Source organism: Rhineura floridana, chromosome 6, assembly GCF_030035675.1.
Source record: "Rhineura floridana isolate rRhiFlo1 chromosome 6, rRhiFlo1.hap2, whole genome shotgun sequence".
NCBI lineage: Eukaryota > Metazoa > Chordata > Lepidosauria > Squamata > Rhineuridae > Rhineura > Rhineura floridana.
This window is the reverse complement of record NC_084485.1, coordinates 6238358-6256196: the sequence shown is the minus strand read 5'-3', so window position 1 is coordinate 6256196 and position 17839 is coordinate 6238358. Positions and strand designations below refer to the sequence as shown.

Below are 17839 nucleotides of genomic sequence, written 5' to 3'. Positions count from 1 at the left end.
TGAGCGGAGAGGGGGGAAACCGCTCAGGCATGCAGCCGAAGAGCGGGAGATTCCCCAAGAGCGGGAAGCGGCTGGCGAGACTGCATGGCTGAAGAGAAAAAACCCTGCCGCAGCCCAGCTTCCCATTGCCAAGCGCAGGGCCCCCCAAAGCACGGGGCCCGGGACAACTGCCCCGCTTCCCGGTGCCTAGGGGCAGCTCTGGGGGTACTGCAGGGCTCTGTCCTGGGCCCAGTGCTCTTCAACATTTTTATTAATGACTTGGGTAAGGAGGTGCAGGGAATGCTTATCAAATCTGCAGATGACACAAAATTGGGAGGGATAGCTAATACCTTGGAAGACAGAAACAAAATTCAAAGGGACCTTGATAGTGTGGAGCATTGGGCTGAAAACAACAGAATGAAATTTAACAGGGATAAGTGCAAAGTTCTACAGTTAGGAAAGAGAAACCAAATGCACAGTTATATGATTGGGATACTTGGCTCAGCAATACGACATGCAAGAACGATCGTGGGATTGTTGTTGATCACAAGCTGAATATGAGCCAACAGTGTGGTGTGACTACAAAAAAGGCAAATGCTATTTTAGGCTGCATTAACAGAAGTATAGTTTCCAAATCATGCAAAGCACTAGTTTCCTTCTATTTGACACTGGTTAGATCTCATTTTGAGTACTGTGCCTAGCTCTGGACACTGCACTTGAAGAAGGATGCAGATAAACTGGAACAGGTTCAGAGGAAGGCAACAAGGATGATCAGGGGACTGGAAACAAAGTCCTGTGAGGAGAGACTGAAAGAACTGGGCATGTTTAGCCTGGAGAAGAGAAGACTGAGGGTAGATAGGATAGCACTCTTCAAGTACTTGAAAGGTTGTCACATAGAGGAGGGCTGGGATCTCTTCTCGATCGTCCCAGAGTGCAGGACACGGAATAATGGGCTCAAGTTAGAGGAAGCCAGATTTTGGATTAACATCAGGAAAAACTTCCTTAGAGCAGTACAACAATGGAACCAGTTACTTAGGGAGGTGGTGGGCTCTCCAACCCTGGAGGCCTTCAAGAGGCAGCTGTACAGCCACCTATCGGGGATGCTTTAATTTGGATTCCTGCATTGAGCAAGGGGTTGGACTCAGTGGCCTTAGAGACCCCTTCCAACTCGCTACGACTCTATGATTCCCATTCAAGGCAGGAGGTCCAACAGATTTCCATTCTCTCGATGGCTTGTCAAGAAATCTTCAGAGTGGGAACAGAACACACAAATCTGGCCGGCTCTTCCTCCATCTGCTGGTGGGCTGCAGAGATCTCGGCACGCAGATGCCTCTGGTTCTTCCTCCTCCCTGTTCTGCAAATCCTATTCCTGTGCCAACCTGCCTATTGTCTTTGCCAAGCCTTTACAATCAGGGAAAATGGGAGGATTTCTCCCCTTCAGCCACCCTTCCCTGTGGGCCCGTGGCAGAACCATTTGCCAGCTCAGCTCCACTCAGCTCTCAACCATTCCACAGCCTGAGCTGGAGAGGTGCCTTTACTGGCAAGTCTCATTTGTCACCGCTTTAGAGTCTGGCTTCTCTTTTTCAGCCTGTACTCCAGGAGCAGGCCTGAAGATGTTGCTGAACTCCAACTTGCATTTGCCCCAGCAAGCGTGGCCAATGGCCAGGGATAAAAATGGGAGTTGTAATTCAGCAACATCTGGAGGGCCAAAGTTTCCCCTCGCTTGCTGTACTTGGTGGCTTTCTGTAGCCATTGGAGAACAGGACATCATCCACATGTTGCTCAGGTCACACTTTGTTACACCACTAGCGTAATTAAATTACTAATGTATTTGTTTAACTTGTTAGGCTGCAAATCCAATACACACTTACCTGGATGTAAATCCCATTGAACCCAATGGAGCTTACTTCTGAGTAGACATGTATTGGATTGCAGCCTGAGTCACTTAATAAAAAAAAAAAACATCTCTAAGCTACTTTCAGTAAAAGACCCAAAGGCATAGCATAAAAACAGAGAATAATACACAACAATGAAACCATTACAGAACCTATAAAACAGCAGAAAACCTCAGCAGCAGAAGACATTTCATCCACAACAACAGAACACTTAACATCATCTGTCAAATGCCTGGGACCTGAAAAGATGTCAATGAAGGCACCAGGCAGATCTCACTGGGACAGCATTCCACCAGCAGGAAGCCACCACTGAAAAGGCCTTCTCCCTTGTCGCCACCCTCTGCACTTTCAAAGGAAACCAAACAATAAAAAACTTGCTGCTGTTTGATCAAGGACATGTCTTTGGGGAGGCACTCACCGACAGACCGACAAAGACAGCTGTCTTCTTCCCAAACTTTACTAGGAACCACTGCCAGCCAGGGACCGAGAGACAGGCGACCACCTGGAGGGGTCAGAGAGAAGATGAGCTGAAACTCAGGATCCAAAGGCCAGCTCTTTGTCACAAGGCTACTCAGTTGTTGTATTCATTTCATCTGGATATTTTTAGCTGGCTTTTCTATTTAAAAGGCATTCCCAAAACAGTGAACAAAAAGCATGAAAGCAACACGGACATTAGAAGCAACTAAAACCCCTCAGTAAATAAAAAGGGTTTTGACCAAACTCCTGAAATATAAAAGTGATGGTGCCAGGGGGATCTCCCTGGGACAAAGATAGCTGCCTCTGAATTTGGAGGCTTTGCTTTTTAGGACTCTCTGCTACAAAGGGGAATCCTATGGAAAAGTAATCCTATGAAAAGTAAGATGTGCATTCCATGCATACATTGAGTCTACTGTGCAGTGCGAGATCAGAACAGGGAGAAGTTCTTTCCTGCTCCCTCATAACACTAAAACCCCGTTGGGGATCACCCAATGAAGGTGAATATCGGAAGGTTTGGGACAGAGAAAAGGAAGCCTATCCTCCCACAATGCACAGTTAAGCTGTGGAATGCGTTCCTGCAAGAGGTGGCGATGGCCACCAACATGGACGGTTTTATTTTATTTTATTTAAAGGAATTTGTATACTGCATATAAATAAAACCTGTACGCTGTTTTAAAACCTTCGCACAGTTTCAAAGAAGGCTGGACAAATCCATGGAGGATACAGCTATCAGTGACTATTAGCCTCGAGGTGACGTTCTGCTACGTCCACTATCGGAGGCAGTGTGCGTCTGAATACCAGCTGCTGGGAACCACAAGCGGGGGAAGAGCCGCTGCACTCAGGTCCTGCTTGCCAGCTTCCCTTTGGGGCATATTGCCGTGTGATGCTGAGGCTGATGGGAGCTGTAGTCCAAATCAGTTGGAAGGCATCAGGTTGGGGAAGACTGGCACTGAGCAAGGAAGGCAAACCCTTACCAGCATGATGAGCACCAGATGCTGGAAGCTCCCGGCCAGGCCGGCTACATGAGTGCAGAAGAAAGCAAAGATTCCCTGGGCAAGCTGTGGAGAGTAAAGGAAGAAGCTCAGTGAACATTCAGCGTTGAACAGGCAGACCTGGCACTCCACTCTCCGGTCAACCACCCCTCCGCTGTTACCATTCTCACCCCCACTGGCAGCCAAAGGGAAAAACAGCAGTGTGGAGCCTCCATCCCGTGGGCCTAATTGGGTACACAAAGCCTCCCCATTGGTTCAGCTAAGCCGTGATCTCCTACCCTACCTGGGGCAGGTCAAGATGCAGCCGGCCCAGAAGGGGGCTCACAGGCACTGCTAATCAGCTGACTGGCAGCGCCCGCAATGCCCTTTTCACTTGTGCTCTGGGCACCTGGCTTTGCAAGCTCCGATGATCAGCTGCGCAAATATTTCAAGGTACGCAGGAAGCTGCCCTATTCCAGTACAGACTCTTTGTCCGTCTAACTGGCTGGGGTTGATGGGAGTTGTAGTCCAAAGCATCTGGAGGGCACCAGGTTGGGGAAGTGTGGTCTAACCCAATATTTTGTTACTCGCTGGTCAGGATCTGAAGGAGAGAAGGGGACTTCCTCATCAACTCCTGTTAACGGGAGCTGCCAGGGATTGAATCTGGGGCCTTCTGCATGCAAACTAGATGCTCTGCCACTGAGCCATGGCCCTCCCGTGAATTAAGTCTGCCAGTGAGCAACAGTGCCCCTCTTTTGGCCCAGGGAAGCCTTCTGCCAGTTGTTACCCAGTCGAGGCGTCACCTGAAAGGCTAGCGATGCCAACAAGAACCCGCAGAGGAGCCGGGAGTAGGTCCAGTGGCCAAGGACGGCACGCAGGCTGGCAAAGAACGGGAGCCTGGTCTTCCCCAAAGGGCTGTACGGTCCTGGTGAGGAAGGAAAGGAAAGGGCAACAACCTGGATTTATTCCTATGGTTTCTAAATTGCCTTTCTGCAAAAGAAAATGCCTAAGGCGAATGAACAATACTATACAAGATAAGGGACGAAAAATTAGCATGAACTTCCTTTAAACTTTCATTGCAAACACACACACACACATCCTGCAGCTAAGGGCCAAAGTACGTGCAACAGCAGAACTGTGCCTTCAAACATGGGCAGAGTACAAGTCTATCAATAGCTGTCAGCCATGATGGCTCTATGGAGCCTCCAGGTTCAAAGGCAGTCTATCTCTGAATACTAGCTGCTGTGAGGTAAATGGAGGGGGGAGTTGTTGCCTTCAGGCCCTGCTTGCACGTTTCCCAGAGGCATCTGGTTGTAGGGTGCAGGACCAGATGGATCCTTGGTTTGATCCTGCACGACTCTTCTTATGGGTCTGCTTCGGTCATTTCTAAAATGACAACTGGGTGCAATTTAAATCAACAAAGGAGTGCATGAGAGAGGAAGGGAGGGGTAATGAACCCTCCTATCTACACACTTAATTTCTTTTCCTCCCTGGCCTCTCTCGAGGTACTTCTCTACCCCCAATCCAGGATCACGCCCAGTATTGTGGGGGGAGGGAAGGATTCCAGTTTACCTTACTTGCCCACAGCCCCTTGGAGCTTTACACTGCCCCACATCATCCACACACTTTAATTTCCTTTTTGGGAGGAGGGTACAATTCTATGCCACTTTGCTTCCATCATGAGCTCAAGTGGTGCAAATGTGGTTCCCAGGCAGGTCACCCATCTAGACAATGACCAGACCCAGTCCTGCTTAGCTTCATCAAAGGTGGTGGTGGTCTCAGGTGCCTTCAGAACATACCCTGGGAGGACCTTCCTCTGAGACATGATTGAGGCAGATTATGTTGAAATACATGCGTTGCCTCTGGCATATGCAGCATGGGCCCCAGACACAATCTAACATTTTAGAACTAAACAGTGGAGACTGGCGGCTCTGATCCCAGTGGGGCAGCGAATCCGCTCCAGGTTTTAGCCTGAACTGCCGAGAAGCTGTCCAAAGTGCTGAAGGTTCGGACTAAAACCCGGAGCAGATTCACTGCCCCACTGAACTGAAGACTATATAAACTTCTAAAAGAGAAGGCTCAGGCTATAAAGGTGAAGATGAAGGGGCAGACACGAGAATGGTCTCCAAATGTCTGAAGGGCAGTCATGCAGAAGGCGGAGCAGACTCATTCCCTGTTGCTCCAGAAGACAGGACTAGAATGAGGAAAGGACCAGAGCATCTGTTTTGCATGCAGGTCTCCGATTCAATCCCTGGTGTCTCCAGGTAGGCCAGGAAATTGTCCTTCTCTGAAATCCCAGAGAGCCACCGCCAATCAGAGTAAACAATATTCAGCTAGATGGACCCATGGTCTGCCTCTGCATAAACCAGCTTTATGTGTAACCAATCTGTGGAAATTACAGGGAAGCAGGTTTTGGCTAAATGTTAGCAGAAACTTCCTAATAGTAAGAGATCTTTAACTGTGGAACTAGGCCCTTCCAAGCTACTGTTGGGTTTTTTGTGGGTAGATTCTGCCACGTGTCACTGATGCAATTTTAGAGCATTCGTGGTGGATTAATCCTGGACCATCTACATATCATTCTGCTTTAGTAGTTGTTCCGTGATGCTTCTCCAATGTTAACAAATTATTGCTGTCTAGAGAGACACTCTTGTGCTACAGTATAACAAAAGTAGGACAAACCCATATATAAAGTTACAGGATATAAACAGTTACAGGATTTTGGCAGGAAGCTACAGACATGCACTATCTGGAAATGAAACGGTACGTCCACCCCAACACTTTTGCAGGCCAAACTGTATTGAAAGTGGGGTTGTATATAACTCCCCCAAAACCATCTTGAGCACAAATCATCATAAAAGCACAATAAAAAATATGTCTGGAAGGGCCCATGAACTGCCTCTGGAGTAATGGACTCTCCTTCGCTGGATATATTTAAGCAGAGGCTGGACCTCCAGCTAATAAGGATTCTCCAGCTGTAAGATTCTGCACTGCAGATCCTGCCCTGAGCAGGGATTGGACTAGATGACCCCTAAGCTCCCTTCCAGCTCTACAATTCTATAAAACACACTCCAAATGCAATCACTTCTAAAACCCAGTAGAACAGAGTGGAGGCAAATCAAGACCTAAAACTCAATGGCAGACCTCCTTGGAGAGGGGGAATTTCCATAACTGCAGCACACAGACCCCTGGAATGTTATGGAAATCCTTGCAGAGCCACATCTATTGATGGTGAAGAGCATCCTCCCAAGCCTTCATCCTCAAGGGGAGGCCTTTTGGAGGAAACACCTGTACACATCCAGTGAAAATTCTCTGCGCAAACGTGCATGCGAAAGGAGACTGGTTAGGGTGGAGGAACTGAGGTAAGTACTAATGTTTGGCATGCTCGTTTCCCAGGAAAAGTGTGGATCTGTGAAAGGGAAGAGGCTGTGGCTCAGTGGCAGAGCACATGGTCAGCAGGCAGAAGGCCTCCCACTCCACCCTTACTATCTTTGGTTGAAGGACCAGAGGCAGGAAATCTCAGAGAGGCCTCCACCGGGTAGCCAATGCCACTCAGAGCAGGCAAGACTAAGCAGATGGATCAGCAGCCTGACTTAGTAAAAGGCCGCTTTGGAGATGCATATTTATCAGTGGGGGAACCCTCAGCTCCACGTGGCAGAACACCTGCACTCTACATGCAGGCCGTCCCACGTTGAATGCCTGGCATTTCCATTAAAGGGAACTCAGATTAGCAGTAGCTGACAAACAAGCCTCTCGCTGAGATCTTGCAAGAGCTGCAGTGCTTAAGAAATGACTGTACTTATGCGGCGTTTCCCTCACGCAAAGTCCCGACATGACTAGCATCAATGACAACATGCAAAAAATACAGTACATAAAGATGTGTCAAAGCAACACGCTAAAAGTTCTCCCACGTAGATCAATCACAAAACCTTCCCTGCCCAGCATGAGGATGAACACCAACTGATGCCAGAAAAGGCCACAAAACCAAAACAATACCAGTGCTCCAAAGCCTCAGAGAACATAATGTCTTGACCCGGAGCCAGGAAGTAGCCGATATTGGTGCCACAGGTGGGCAGAAGGTAAATCGAGATTTATAACATTTCTCAAATGAATAAAGAACGCCCAATAGATCTCAATTTACCTTCTGCTTACCTGTGTGACAGAGACTGTTTTTAGAAGAAATTTGAAAAAATTGGAGGGAGAAATATCAATCATTTAAGATATGCAGACGATACCATACTACTAGCAGAAACCAGTCATGATTTGAAACGAATGCTGATGACAGTTAAAGAGGAAAGCACAAAAGCAGGACTACAGCTGAACGTCAAAAAGGCTAAAGTAATGACAACAGAAGATTTATGTCGCTTTAAAGTTGACAACGAGAACATTGAACTTGTCAAGGATTATCAATACCTTGGCACAGTCATGAACCAAAATGGAGACAATAGTCAAGAAATGAGAAGAAGGCTAGGACTGGGGAGGGCAGCTATGAGAGAACTAAAAAACGTCCTCAAATGCACAGATGTATTGTTGTTGTTGTTATGTGCCTCCAAGTCAACTACGACTTCTGGCGACCCTATGAATCAGTGACCTCCAAGAGCATCTGTCATGAACCACCCTGTTCACATCTTGTAAGTTCAGGTCTGTGGCTTCCTTTATGGAATCAATCCATCTCTTGTTTGGCCTTCCTCTTTTTCTACTCCCTTCTGTTTTTCCCAGCATTATTGTCTTTTCTAGTGAATCATGTCTTCTCATTATGTGTCCAAAGTATGATAACCCCAGTTTCATCATTTTAGCTTCTAGTGATAGTTCTGGTTTAATTTGTTCTAACACCCAATTATTGGTCTTTTTTGCAGTCCATGATATCTGCAAAGCTCTTCTCCAACAACACATTTCACATGAGTTGATTTTTCTCTTATCCGCTTTTTTCACTGTCCAACTTTCACATCCATACATAGAGATCGGGAATACCATGGTCTGAATGATCCTGACTTTAGTGTTCAGTGATACATCTTTACATTTGAGGACCTTTTCTAGTTCTCTCACAGCTGCCCTCCCCAGTCCTAGCCGCCTTCTGATTTCTTGACTGTTGTCTCCATTTTGGTTAATGATTGTGCCAAGGTATTGATAATCCTTGACAAGTTCAATGTCCACACTGTCAACTTTAATGTTACATAAATCTTACTGAACACTAAAGTCAGGATCATCCAGACCATGATATTCCCAATCTCTATGCATGGATGTGAAAGTTGGACAGTGAAAAAAGGCGGACAACAGAAAAAACAACTCATTTGAAATGTGGTGTTGGAGGAGAGCTTTGCGGATAGCATGGACTGCGAAAAATACAAATAATTGGGTGTTAAACCAGAGCTATCACTAGAAGCTAATATGACAAAGCTGAGGTTATCATACTTTGGACACATAATGAGAAGACATGATTCACTAGAAAAGACAATAATGCTGGGAAAAACAGCAGGGAGTAGAAAAACAGGAAGGCCAAACAAGAGATGGATTGATTCCATAAAGGAAGCCTCAGACCTGAACTTACAAGATCTGAACAGGGTGGTTCATGACAGATGCTCTTGGAGGTCACTGATTCATAGGGTTGCCATAAAAGTCGTAGTCGACTTGGAGGCACATAACAACTACCACCAAATGCATTTCTTGATTTTTTAAGATGCTTCCAGGTGGGATTTTAATATTGCCAATGGGCCATTCAGATGACATACATGGGTCACTGGCAACAAGTTGTTGGGTTTTTTAGGTTTTCAGATTCCCCCCCCTCAGATTAAATGGGAGCTGCATAAACCCCATACATTAAAGCACAGTATTTTCCCCAAAAAGAATTGTGGGAGCTGTAGTTTGATAAAGGTGCTGGTAATTGTAGCTCTGTGAGGGGGAAACAATCATTATTATTATTTAAAATATTTCTATCCTGCCCTTCTACCCTACAGCAGGGCACTCAGGGCAGCTCTCAATAAAATCATACAGAACAAAATCACAAAAACATTAAAACAGATAAGAATACATAAAATACAGTTGAGAAATTTAGGGGAGTGATGTTAAAAGGGACTAAAGGAGTAAAAACTAAAAAAGGGGGTAAAGAAAATCAGTCACAGGCTCAACTTTCAGTCCTTCCCAAAGGCTCTCCGGAACAAGATGGTTTTCAGAAGTCTCCAGAACACCATCAGGGAGAGAGCAGAGCTGGCTTCTTGGGGTTGGGTATTCTAGAGCTTGGGGGCCACAGCTGGAAAGGCTCTCTCCCGTGTGTCTGTTAGTCTGACTTCTTTCATCCCAGGCATGCAGAGGAGACCAGAGGCACATGATGTTAAATCACAAGCAAGTACATGCTGGCGTAAGCGGTCCCTCATGTACATTGGTCCAAGGCCGATTAGGGCTTTAAATGTCAGAACCAGCACTTTGAATTGGGCCTGGAACAAATTGGAAGCCAGTGGAGTCGATGAAGCACAGGAGTGATATGCTCCCTGCACCACGATCCAGTTAGCATTCTGGCTGTCACCTTTTGAACCAACTACAATTTCTGAGCCATTTTCAAGGGCAGCCCCATGTAGAGTGCGTTTCAGTAATCAAGCCTCAATGTCACCAATGCATGTGTCACTGTAGCCAGGTCGACTGTTTCCAGGAACAGACGCAGCTGGTAGACCAGTCTGAGTTGGCCAAAAGCACTCCTGGCTACTGCAGCCACCTGATATTCAAGCAGCAGGGCAGGAACCTGCTCTTGCCAGGGGAGTGCGACCCCTTCCAGAATATGTTACAACCCTATCCCTGGCACAACTTTCCCCTTGACCAGCAAGACTTCTGTCTTGTCTGGATTAAGTTTCAGCGCACATCCAGCCCTTCACAGCCTCGAGGCATTGGTGTAGGATGAGCACTCCCTCCATGCAGTCAGGTGGTAGGGAGAGATAGAGCTGAGTGTCATCAGCATATTGATGACATTGAGCTCCAAATCTCCAGATGACCTCTCCCAGCGGTTTCATATAGATGTTAAAGTTCCCAGGATTCTTTGGGGGAAATGAATGTGCTCTAAATGGTGTCATTGGTGTGCATGCTGCCAGATAGAAAAGATGGACTGGCATTTTGATGCCATGTGGATCCTACAAAAAAAAAAAACCTGCATGCCCAAGCAGCAGCAGCCATCCCATAATAAACATCCAACTGGAAGCACCCTTGATCTTGTAACCAGGACCATAGCTAAGCCTTCAAGAAAAGTCAGGGTGAAGGCCAAATATACGAAACAGTTAAACATTTACCTGGCTGCTCTTTCACTCCCCAGAAAAGGACCAAGCAGGAGAAGCAATAAAGGGAGGCCAGCACCAGGGAGGCCACGACGTACGCCCCGCGCTACAAAGGAAAACAAAGCAGGGGGGAAAAAAAGTTTACTCGGCAGATAAGAAGTGGTGGGAAAACTACCCCCCTCCTCCTCTTCCTCCGCAGCACTGGCAGCTGGTGCCCATTGGGGCTGGGAGGGCAAAATCACAATCAGCCAAAATCTGAAGGAGCCTCCTGGCTTGGTCACTGGTGTGATGGGTGCCTGTGGGGTGGAAGATCATCCCTTAATATTTGCCCAGTCAATCCCTGCGCTATGCAGGCCTAATACCCTCTTATCAGATTGTCTGTTCGGCGCAATATAGGAATTGGGCCTTTAGTGTAGTGGCCCCTACCCTTTGAACCCACAGAAGTGAATGGACCCAAGCTAGTCATCTCCATTCATTTAAATGGGTCTGTTCTGCTTAGCATTGTCAGTTGGACAAGGAAAAGAGGGGTAGGGAACAGAGCATCCTGGAGGCAGGGATGGCTGGCTGGAACCCTGAACAGGAGCGGCCCTGTTAGGTCAGGATACACTGCAACACTTTGCCGCAGCAGACCTCATGCGTTCTATGTGGGCCCAACCCCACCGCAGCTCTCGCATTCCGGGCTGCCTCCAGCCCAGCACTGGCCGGCTCTTACTGTATTCTCCAGCACATCTGGGGAGGGAGAGGTGTCGTTCCTCAAGGTGCCGTTCTCCACATCACAGCTTTTCCTCATGCTGGCATGGTGACTTCCAACAATTTGTCCCTGGATACCAGATCCCACCAGAGTGCTTAGCATCTCCACTCCCATCCCTGCCAAAAGTCAGAAAAAAAGTAGGAGAGGCATGAGTTGAAATGACTCCCAGTGTAGCTCTGAACCAGGAGGAGGCCACTTCAGGGCTGGGGGCCTTTTGTGGCCCTCCAGACGTCTCTCTATGGCCCTCGAGACTCTTCTAAGGCCATACAAATGGAAGCTTCCCCTGGAAAAGGTGCTTCTCTGTAAAGTCCCCTGAATTAACCAGTTCAGATGCAGCTACCTGTCGGGAGACCAGAAGCCTGCTGTAGTTATAATTGGGTAAATGGACTTGAACGAAAAGCAGTACTGTAGTGGCAGATTCAGAAGTGCAGGGTCCCTTCATGATGGTCACAGCCATTCCTCTTCACAGCCATGTCTCCTAAGATTATACAACCTTCTAAGATTATAGAATAATCTGTCCATGCTTGAATGCCACTTTCTGCTTCTCTATCGCTGTCACAATTTGACGGTCCTTTCTGTCAGAGATACTGCTTGAATTACTGCATTCAGTATCTACACATTTATCTCCTGCTGTTGACAAATTGCTTGATGATGTAGATGGGATGCTGTCATCAGGATTCACTGCCTCTTCTTCTGCACTTATAGAATTCTCACTATCCACAACTTGAAGTAGGAACTAATAGGAACTCCTCTCACTCTGGGCTCCAATCAGACAGAAACAACAAGGGAGTGAGTTAGAAGGCTCTTTGTAGTGACTAATACACTCCCCTTTCATGCTGATTGGCTCATAGGGTGCTGGAGACCTAGGGGCCCTGCTGGGACCCTGCTCCCCGAAAGGTAAGGGGTCTAAGACCCCGAGACCCTGAACGACTGCACCCCTGACTAAAAGTGTCTTTTTGTTATTTTCTTGAAGTCACTTCCTTTTGTTCCCTTCTTAAAATTCTTAGCATCATAACATTTGGCTGTTGGGGTCTTGGGTACATTTGAGCCCAAACTCCCAGGTTTGTTCCAACCCCTCACATGCCTAGTCACTCAGTTCATGCTACAAGTGTGTACAAACGGAGTCTAACAGAGAAAAGCAAGCTGCTTTGGTCTCTGTGGAGAGGCAGGTAAACTGGATGCTAATGCTACTTCCCCTTTAAGAGTTTGCTTTGGGTTCAGTGGTGGCTCCATGTCAGTGGGGCAATGGAATCTGCTCCAGGTTCAGCACCTTGAACAGCTCCTTGAAAGTTCGGACTAAACCCCGGAGCAGATTCCACTGCCCCGCTGAAATGGAGCCATCAGCAGTCACTGCTTGGATTTTTGGAAATCACTCCCACCGTGGGCTAGAAGCCTCCTAAGAGAAGTGTGCAGCCTTCTTAGCCTTTGGCCACCACTGGCCCTCCTCAACTAGCAATCATGGAAGGTAGGGGTTAAAAGGTTATTTAATACCCCCCTTTCCATTACATAGAAGTCCCTGTAGATATTTTTCCCATCAGAGCATAGTGCTGGAGGTCTGCTTCTTTTAGAGATTACAGAGAACCTTCTACATGTAAATACAGTCTTCTGCACACAAGGCAAGTGCTTCATTGCAGATCCATGGGGGCCCTGCAAAGGGACTTACTGTAGGCTGTAGCAGAGTCCCGGTCTCCCTGACTCCCTCCTAGGAACATGGTCAGCGAGGAATAGGATACATGATAGCACTAGAGGGAGGGAAGAGGACCATAATAAACCCCATCAGACAGAAATGGCCAAGCAATGCCTCTTCACACTGAATCTACGATTGGATCCCTGCGAGACCATCTTGACCTGTAAGACCCTCTCCCTGCTAGCTGGTCTCTTTCCACCTGGCCTGCCCGGGTGGGGCCTAGACTGACTGCAGCTGCAAAAGGTATCACTACCTGAAGGTGCCAGAGACCACCTGGACTGTGGGGTGTTGTTTAGGGGCTTCCGTTTGGGTAAAAGTTTGATTTCTGACGGTCGGTTTTTTGTTTTGCTGTTATTGGGATTACGCTTCTGTATTTTATTGTTGGGTTTTATTAGGAATTAGAAGGATGTATCAATTTATTGTATGTTTTTAATGATGTTTTTGTTAACTTATTGGCCATTTGAATTTATTTCTTACAGTGAGTTGTGTAACTTTTTTCCCGTTCATGTTGTGAGCCGCCTTGTGCATAAATTGTTATGGAAAGGCGGCATACAAATAAACGGTGATGATGATGATGATCTGCAAGCTATTGCGTTGTACCTTCAGTTAACTGTAATAACACTTAGTGTTTGTGCAGCGCTTTGGAGTTTTCAAAGTACTTTACATTCATTCCCTCGTTGTCACAACAAACCTGCAGAGTAGGCTAGTATTATCCCCATATAGCAGATACTGGGCGCAGAGAGGATGAGAGACTGTAGCTTGCCTGAGGCTGCCTGGTAAATCAATGGCAGAGGCAAGACCCCTGCTCTGTAGTTTGGTCTCTCAGCCTTTAGGCTCTGGAAAGTCTCATTATATCACAGAATCATAGAATAGTAGAGTTGGAAGGGGCCTCTAAGGACATCGAGTCCACCCCCCTGCTGTATGCGTACCCCATGCTCTTCCTCTGGCAGGCTCTGGCCGCCACCCAGTTGCTGACCAGGTTAAGATCTGCTTCCTCTAAACAACATTAAGAGCAATCACCCTCTTTGCCCCCACATCCTTTGCATCCCTCCCACAGCAAAAACCAAGCAGAAGCCACAACCAGATTTGTAGTGGGGTTTTAAGGCCACCTGCAGATCTTCACTACCATCACCCCTCAACTGTTGAGCAGGAGCAGAGTTAGCCAAGGTAAACAAATGAGTGCAGAAGCGTGATTTGCATCAATATATACTGTTTAGAATTCAACATTTTTGTTTACAAAAAGCTTGTTTTTTAAATGGGCCTGATGAACAAATCCATTTCCAGAAGGGTAGCTTTTGCACACAATCAATCAAACAGTCTCGTGGCACCCTAAAGACCCTTCTAGACCAGTGTTTTTCTGTGGATGTACTGTATTCTGCAACATGACACAATCATAGTGCATTCGTGGTGGATTTATACTGGGGCGTCCACATGCCATTCCACTTTATTAGTTGTTCTGTGACGCCTCCCCAATATTACTGCTGCCTGGATGGACACTCTTGGACTGTAGCACAGGAGAAGTGGGACCAACTCTCCCTCCACCCCCATGCCAGAACATTTGTGGTATAAAAAGTCACAGGATTTCAGCAGGAAGCTATGGGATGTGCAGAGACTAGAAATGAACCAGTATGTCTACCTTGAAACTTTTGCAGGCTCAAGGAGTACTGATGGCAGAATCGCATAAATAACTGCCCAGATGCTGTGACTAGCACAAATAATCGTGAATGCACAATAAAAAGGACGTTTGGAGGATCCAAAAATATGGCAAAAACTTCCATGGATTCAAGCCCTCTTTGTCAGATGCATCTGAGGAAATGGGCCTGAGTCTGCAAAAGTTTAAGCCATAATACATTTATTAGCAATTAAAATGTAAATGTAATGCCTTCAAGTTGATTCCGACTTATGGCGACCCTACGAATAGGGTTTTCATGGTAAGCAGTATTCAGAAGGGGTTTACCATCGCCTCCCTCTGAGGCTGAGAGGCAGTGACTGGCCCAAGGTCACCCAGTGAGCTTCATGGCTGGGTGGGGATTCCAACTCTGGTCTCTCAGGTCATAGTCCAACACCTTAATCACTATGCCACACTGGCTCTCAAGGTGCCCAAAAACTCTTTGTTTTCATTATGCGTGCACACACATGGACAGGGGTGTAAAAAGATACCAGCTCTTTCTTTTGCAGCCTGAGATATTGTGTGTTAAACTGAACCCGAAGGCAATGTGAACAAACCTCATCCATTCTCCATTTTCTAAGCCTCGTGAGCAAAGGACCTTACATGCAGATGATGCGTTACATTGCAAGCAGGTGCCAGCTCTGGTTAGTATCCATTTGCCACCTAGAGGTTCCTCCTGTATCTTTGCTGATTTGGGAGGAGAGGCAGGCAGGGCTGGAATGCAACTCTTTTGCACAGGAGGGGAAAAAAGGAGCAGTCGGGGGAAGCTACACTGCCCCATCGCCTAATTCACCTATGAATTTAAGGGTGCAGAGGGAATCTCCAGGGTGCAAACTGGTGCTAAGTTAGGGTTTCGTCCAATAGCAAATAGCAGCTTCGGGAGGGGTGAGATGGGGGGGAAGACCACAGCATAGATGAAAACACACACACCCTCCCTGTATCTCTGCTGTGACCCCAGTCCTGGTCAGCCACTCCCCCAGCAATTGCTATCTTAGAAAAGAAAACTAAAAACATATTGGGCACGTTAAATGAGTGGCTGCAGTCAAATGTAATGAGTCGTTTGGCTCTTAGCAGTGCCGGCATTTGTAGCTTTTTAAATGTGATTTCAACTTTAAACTTTGCACAGGGTTTTGGGTATGTGTGGACCCTGTTATTCACCAGAGCCCACCTTGGGCTTCAGGATGTGCAGGCGATAAAGAAACCTCAGCATAAATAAAATACACGAAAGGCTGAACTGAATAATCATCCATCCATCCTACACACAAGTCCTTACACTCATGCAGGTCTGGAAGAAGCAGTACATGATCAAATACCAAAAGAACTTCAATGACACAGAGAGGGAATCTGAGGGGACGAACCAGAGCATGATGTAGAAGAAAACCCCAAAGGGTGTGGAGCAGATGACCCTGCAGGGAGAACAAGAGAACGTAAGGACTGCCGTGCAGGGCTGGAGCAAGCTCCATTGTTTCTAACAGCAGCCAGCCTGATACCACTAGGCAAGAAGCAGGACATTACAGCAATTCTGCCCACCCTGTTTGTCTCTGACATCTGGTATCCAGGGATATACTACCCCTGTATTTGGAGGTTCCACTGTAATGAGGAATTCATCATAATTAATGGCAGTGTGGGACATTGAACAACAGTGGCCCTGATGCCCAGAGTGGTGGTCTTTGTGTATCAGCAGGGCTCTTGTGCCTTTAACAGTCACAAGAAAGCCAGAAATCCAACAGGTGTAGCTTCTTCCAGCAAGGGTATGGAAACAAGATTTGGAACCAAGGGTCTGAATGCTGATGCAAAATGCTAAGTCAGGACTCTAGGCACAAGAGAGTGAGACTTTAAGGACCAAGAGCATGCCAGCACCCTTCCCTGAATGTTCCACTTTGATAAAAAAAAGCTTTCTAGAACTTTTGCTGTTGGGGATAGAAAGAAAAACAGACAGGCAGAATTCTGCCTCCAGATGTGGCTCACGTCAGGCCAACTGGAGGAGCAGAGACGAAGTGGCTGAGCAAAGTCATGGATGCAGCATCTTCTGCTTTATCAATAGTTTTAAGGGGACAGAACAGATCTGAAGATCACAGCCTGGCCACTCATCGTTTGAAGGCATTAAGGGCTGAACGGCCAAGAGATCAGCTGGTCCGTCTGAGGAACAGCCACAGCTCAACGGCAGAGCATCCGCTTTGTGTGCTGAAGGTCAATCCTCGACCTCTCCAGGTTGGGCTACGGATGTCTCCTATCTGAAGCCCCAGAGATGCTGCCAATCAGTATAGGGAACGCTGAGCTACATGGACTATTCATCTGACTGGTATAAGGCAGCTTCCTATGTCTTAAGGGAAGGACTGTGGCTCAGTGGCAGGACGCTTTGCATGCAGAAGGTCCAGGTTCAGTTCCCCAGCATCTCCCGGCAGAGAGATCCCTGGGAGAGATCCCTGTCTGCAACCCTAGTGAACTGCTACCAGTCAGTGTAGAGAGGGATGATGTAGATGGGCCAATGGTCTGACTCGGTTTAAGAGAGCTTCCCATGTTAGCCCCAGAGGCAGATGATGCAAGCAGGAACCTCGATCCTTTGAGCTTATGTGCTGTGAGAAACCAACTGCCCACTTAAACACACCCGAAGATTTATAATTAGACTCTCCTTTGATCTCCCCTGCAAAAAGCCAGTGGGGGAGGGGTGACCTCTGCAGCTCCACCCAGTTACCCCTTTTTCATCTCACTCACCAGGGGATCAGTTTGCCACACCTCCTGCGGGGGCTTCTGCTGACCAGGAATCCAACCATGGGATCGGCCACTGCATCCCAGGCTTTCCCAAGGAAAAGGATCAGCGAGGCATGGAACGGCTCCATCTGGATCAAGGCAAACAAGGAGGCTGAATCTGGTTTGCTTCACGGAAAGGGCTGGAGCCAGTGGGGGCTGGTAGCTCCATGTCAGTGGGGCAGTGAATCTGTTCCAGGTTTTAGTCTGAATTTTCAAGGAGCTGTCCAAAGCCTTTTCACCGACATGGAGCCATCAGGCACCACTGGCCAGAGCATCAACATTAATGACATTCTGAGTGCTGGAAAGCACAGAGATCCATCCACCCAACCAACATCACACAAGCAAAGAATCCGTTTGGCCTCTGACAAAGGGCTCTTCCAGACTGTCATTATTTTTCTGGTGGCAG

The 17839-nt window shown here is 47.3% G+C and overlaps 1 protein-coding gene across 2 annotated transcripts in view; it reads right to left on the bottom strand.

Annotated features, from left to right (window-relative positions):
- Positions 1-17839, bottom strand: part of LOC133386995 (sodium-dependent lysophosphatidylcholine symporter 1-like) — a 50222-nt gene that overhangs the window by 23314 nt on the left and 9069 nt on the right. For both annotated transcript variants that reach the window (XM_061630877.1, XM_061630876.1), the window contains exons 3-10: positions 17398-17522; positions 15956-16088; positions 12990-13068; positions 11288-11442; positions 10591-10681; positions 4126-4247; positions 3326-3409; positions 2293-2376 (exon numbers count right to left, since the gene is read on the bottom strand). In XM_061630877.1, the coding sequence (XP_061486861.1) occupies positions 2293-2376; positions 3326-3409; positions 4126-4247; positions 10591-10681; positions 11288-11442; positions 12990-13068; positions 15956-16088; positions 17398-17522 (873 nt within the window). The remainder of the gene's footprint in view (positions 1-2292; positions 2377-3325; positions 3410-4125; positions 4248-10590; positions 10682-11287; positions 11443-12989; positions 13069-15955; positions 16089-17397; positions 17523-17839) is intronic.